Genomic DNA, 5,683 nt, shown 5'->3' on the forward strand with positions numbered 1-5,683 from the left:
CCCCCCCCCCCCCCCCCCCCAACCCTCCCCCCTCTCTAAAGCTTGTTCTCTCTGACTGTCTTCTGTAGCTACACATTAACAACACTCTGTGCTGGTATGGCTGCAGGGCATCTCGGTTCCACACCTGGTTCACATTGGGGCTCTGAAAGTTTGCTCAGTGTCTGCACTGAATACATCGTCCATAGACAACTGATCTAGGAGCAGTTTTCAAGCAATGGAGTCGAATCATCTGAGCTGAAAACTGGGCTTATGTAACTTTTGCTCCTTGAAAGCATTGTTAGTGCTCGTCACATTGTTCAAATCTATCGCCTATAAAGGATTATGTTAAATACAACCTTTGTGAGTGTATAAAATACATTTTAGTTGCTTGGGTGAAAATTCCAGGAGAGTCGGGTTCGTCTGGATTCACTCGTTTTTGGAAAAGCATAGCTGGACCCCAGAAAAATATAGTTTATTATATAATTTCATTTAACAACAATACATATGACTTTCGTACAGTACTCGTACCGTTGTGGTAAATGCAGGCAGCGGTTACGTATGTGTAATCTGGTTATTTGCTCTTTGCTCCCAGCTGCAGCACTGAGCTGTTTGTGGCACAGAGGAAACTGTTCAAGTTTGGGTCTGCTTTTAGAGCCAGGTGATCCACATTTCTGGCTCACTGCCTCCCATCTCACATGAGGCTTAACAGCAGACACACACACTCACACACACACATGTACTGCGCATATGCACTAAACAATAAACAATTGCATGCACTTCCTCAACTCGACATCTTTTATGCTGCTCGTGTCTGGTTCTCACCTCTCACCTCTGGTTTTTCCTTTCAGGCAGCATCTGTTCCTGTCATTATCATTTCGTCTCGACTCCAACTTCCGCACTCTTTCGCTCTATTGTTAGTTCCTCCACGCCTCTCTCTCTAATGACCTGTCTGTCTCTTCCCATTACATCTCTGTGGGGTCTGAGCTGACTCTCGTCTCAGTTTCTTCTCTCTACTCAAACACACACACTTCCCTGTTAAGGATGGACGGGGTTGCCTTCAAGCTGCCAATCTGCTCCAGATATTAATGATGCAGCACAAACACCTGGGATTTTTCAAAGCAAAGCCCACAATCCAAGACAAAACTATCACATCAACTTCAAAAACTTCTATTATTTTTAAAAACTATTATTGCACAACTTCCAAGTCTTACCATGAGGGTCGGGATGGCTGTCACCAGTGAGTAGATGAGCACTGGGGGGATCTTGCTGGTGTTGTCCGGACCAGGGTACGGCTTGGAGAAACTCTTGTCGTAGCAGAAGAAGCCCTGGACGTGCACCGGGAAGGTGTCCGTGTACTCGAAGTAGTAAGCGAGCAACACCGTCCCAGCCATGATCACCAGCTGGAAGTAGAACATTATCCTGGCGTTAGAAAGCGAGAGGGTGAGAGACGAAGCAGAGGAGGATTGAGAGAGGAAGAGGGGAGAGTGCAGTCCCTGTTCCCCTCAGTCACAGGTAGATGCATAGGAAAGCCACAGAGAGGCAGAGTGAGAGGCTCAATGTTTGGATCCAAGACTGAGGGAGAGAGAAAGAAGGAGGAGGATTTCCCTTTGAAGGGATGAAAGGAGACAAAAAAAGACTAAAATGAGGATTCAGAGGAAACAAAAGAGTTGCAAAGAGCGATAAAACACGAATAGAGCGAAATGGACAAAGATGAGAGGAGGATGGAGGGGTAGCAGCCCTTAAGCTGCTGGCTCTCAGAGAAATACTACAGCTGAGCTGTGGGTGTGTTTGTAGAAATTGTGTGTGTGTGTGTGCAGAATGCTGAAATATGTGAGGCAAGAGCATGTGCAGCGGGGAGTGAAGCGTGTTTCTGCACACACGTGGTTTTATCCATCAGATGATGTCTTGGCTGAAGTGTTCCTAAAAATACTTCTACCATCAGAACCATGTTTCTGATCAGTGCCTGCAGTCCAAGGCACTTCAACACATCCTCTCTGAACATCAAGCGATGAAATCTCATTGTATATCGGCCATTTCAACACAAACACTAAAAGGGTCCAATTAATACAAATGCATGGTTTTTATGACACTTAACCAACTAGTTTAAAACGCTTCGGAAATTCTAAAACTAACCAAAAGTTATGAATATTATTTGGGGGAAATTAAATAAAAGTCAAATATTTGAGCAGTACAATAATCTAAGCTTTCTGTGTTTTATCTATTAAAGTGCCTATGACGTTACTTTTTTGTTGTTGTTGAAAGAAATGTTAATGTGTTTTGAAAAGGTAGCATTAATAATGTAATGCTAAAAATATCATATTGCTGAGATGGACAGATGTTGGCATGCACAGATTGACAAAAAAAAAAAATCTGCATGCATGATGCCTCCGTGTGAACCAGGGGTGTCCAAACATTTTCAGATGTGTGCCAAAACTATCCAGATGAAAGGACTTGTGGGCCACACAAAGGTGAATTTAACTCAACGTGAACAATATTTTGGAGAAATGACAAAATTGTATTAATTTTGGTGGAGAAAGAGATTTGCTGGGTCTATGTTTGCTGTTTTCTTGTGTTTGGAAAGCTCATTTCAGACTGGTCTCAGTAAACTAAGTGTAATTTGAGTAAGTGTCCTTTTAAAAGGGGGTCGATCAGCCTTTTGGACCATGGACGGCCCAAAAGTCTGATCCAAGTTATGAAAAATCTTCCAACTGTCTGTCGCTACAACAGATTCATAGACGGTTTGATAAAGTTGATCAACATGTATGCAGATGATACCATGTTATTTTCATTTATAACGTCCAGTTTCCCTCTTGATTATTTCACCATCTGCAATATTTAACTAAGTTTTATGAATCAGTATTTTAAAGTTTCCTTTCAAGTAGAAATCAATGAAGGTTTTGGTGTTTGTAATGGTAAATGGACTGTACTTATATAGCGCCTTTCTATCTTATTAAGACACTCAAAACACTTTACTTTACAATATGTCATTTACCCATTCATACAGCACTCTACTACATCTCTACAAAGCTAATTGAACAAATCATTCTAAAGAGACTAATCAGAGCTTTATCACATTCATACACTGATGGGACACACATCTGAGGCAATGAGGGGTTCAGTGTCTTGCTCAGGGACACTTCGGCACGTGACTGCTGGTGGATTCGAACCCCCAACTCTCGCATTGGAGGACGACTGCTCTAACCATTCAGCCACAGCCGCCCACAACCATGTACCATGACGTGAAAATAAAAAGATCACAGCCAAATGTTTGTATTTTGCTTAATATTGCTCATTTTGAGAAGATTATTTTACTGATAAACAAACATTATGCAACAAAGGATCACCAACTATTTTTCAGTCAGGTCATCTGGACAGTTTTTTTTTTTTTTTGTGCTGAAACGTTTCGCCTTCAATCCAGAAGGCTTCATCAGTCAAGGAAACACAACACAAAACTGATTCTTCCCCCAACAGCTTACTCCAAAGTGGAACAAACCAGTTATGTTGGTGCTAAGATGGTCTCTTTAACAACGCCCCCTCCTCCATTGTCGGCCCTCTTCCTTGTTGACAGTCGTGTCAAACTGGTTGTTGTCTGTTTCCTTGACTGATGAAGCCTTCCGGATCGAAAGTGAAACGTTTCAGCACAAAAAAAAAAAAAAAACTGTGCAGATGACCTAACTGAAAAATGTTGGATTGTAATCCTGGATTATTGAGCATGGACTTTGTTGATTACCAACTAATTTGCAGAAAGTCTGCATCGACCTCTTAAGCCTGCTGGCCAAAATGAGCCCATTCTTAAACTGCAGTTGTGGGCCAAACAAAACAACTCCAAGAGCCACAAATGGCCCTCGGGCCGCACTTTGGACACTCGTGATGAAAACAGATCATTGCTACAGTGGCTAACAACACAGGCTGTAAAGAAATATGATGCTTAAGATCAGAGCTATTCAACTAAACTGCTCAGGTGGGCACAGTTTCTGCAAGCCAGCAGCTCAGGGGCCGGACATCCAGCGATTAAAGTCATTATGTAAATAAACCAAGTTGATCTGTTACCTTTTAAATTAGTTTCTTTTGTTGCGTTGAATCATAAATGGAATAAACAGAACCCAAAACTCACCCCGACCCTTTCAAAATCTTTTTTTATGAACTCATTGGTGGGCTGGACTGAAGCCAGCTGACTAGCCCTGCTTTAGATTAATTTAGGTCACTATCAGAGAAACAAAGGAGTTCCCCTTTTGAAAGAGTTCCACATTGATGTCACTTCCTGTTTTACTTTAGCTGCGCCAAGTTCAAAAGAAAATCTGCCACTTATGTGACATGTGTACTGTGCCAAATTCTTTTAATACTGAAAAAAAAAAAAATCTAAATTTTAAAGTGTGACTTGCATAAAATCCTGACGATGTTTTTATTTTTTTTTATTTTTTCATTTAATTTTTTTTTTGTCAACTTAACAAAGCACATGCACAGTGTAAAAGTGAAAGTAGAGAGTTTTTTTGCATCTGATTCATGCTCCTCAGGCTAACGCTATAACTGCAGGGCTCACTACGACTTATAAAATATTTACCGGTATATAAATATATTTATGCAGCTTTATTTATAGCACAAATTTGCAAAACCAATTTTCTGTTGGGGAAGAAAAATCAGGACTCGAATCATTATAAATGAAGCAGCTCTCTGGCAGTTGGTGCAAACATTACCCATGTTACAAACTCTCCCATGATGCATTCAACACGCTCTAAAACATGCTTGTCCCGCTCGAATTGCACCAGTTTCCTCCGATGCACCATGACTTGAATCCACGTGGGCAGTGGAGTATATTTCTCAACAGTGTTCTTGTTTGTTTATAAAATGTCAGACCATCCTTCATCTGTGCTTCTCTTTAGAGATGCGCTTAAAAATCTGTGGTTGTCATGGTGACGACATGACTCATGCAGCGTATCAGAGTCGTCTTCACTTAGATCTGTCTTATGTAGAATTTATTGGTAGAAAATCATTAGAGCAGCTTGTGACTGATTTTATTGTCCGTGCTGCTCATTTGATATTAGTTGTGTGGTTGGTTTGCTGTCAGAGGAAGGTGGTGTTTTCTTTACGTGACTCATAAAGCTTCTTTTTGTTTGCCTGTTTGACAGAGCAGCGCTCCTCCCCTGCATTCAGCCAGCATTTTGAGTCTGACTCACCGGTGTAATGACAGACAACTACTACAAAAACACAACACTTTAAAAATCAGCAGAATCATTGGGTTAGGTTAGGCATGCCTCCCACTGTTGTGACAATGTGTAGGGTATGTTTGCATCGAGCGCCACACATTTATGGATTTTTACAAATGCACTCTCTAAGTTTTGCCTTTTTATCTTCCTTATATCATTGTTTAATCTAAGAGACAACAAAAAGCTGAATAAAGTCAAGCACTACTGTTCCATATGTATTGTTGGGGGAAAGAAAGCCATCCCTGTTTCAGTTCTAGGGTTCAATAAATCAGGACATAAAAATAATCTGGTCTTTTCCTGACTCAAGAATGAAATAAAAAATAAAAGAAACTGTTGTCGCCCAATAATTTGTGATGGGTCAATAAGAATGCGCAAACTATTTGGACTCCATTAATGGGAAACATAAGGCAGCTGTGAATCTTAGTGGACGTCAAAGCAAATTCACCCTAAAGTCAGACTGTGCAATGCTCAGAAAAAATGCAACCCCCCCCCCCCCCCCC

The 5,683-nt window shown here is 41.1% G+C and overlaps 1 protein-coding gene across 1 annotated transcript in view; it reads right to left on the reverse strand.

Moving 5' to 3' along the window:
• plppr2a (phospholipid phosphatase related 2a) overlaps positions 1-5,683 on the reverse strand; it is a 129,596-nt gene that overhangs the window by 55,869 nt on the left and 68,044 nt on the right. The window contains exon 3 of the mRNA XM_037689421.1: positions 1,191-1,379. Within this exon, the coding sequence (XP_037545349.1) occupies positions 1,191-1,379 (189 nt within the window). The remainder of the gene's footprint in view (positions 1-1,190; positions 1,380-5,683) is intronic.

The sequence above is a fragment of the Nematolebias whitei genome, chromosome 15, assembly GCF_014905685.2.
Source record: "Nematolebias whitei isolate Nwh7 chromosome 15, NemWhi1, whole genome shotgun sequence".
Taxonomy (NCBI): Eukaryota; Metazoa; Chordata; class Actinopteri; order Cyprinodontiformes; family Rivulidae; genus Nematolebias; species Nematolebias whitei.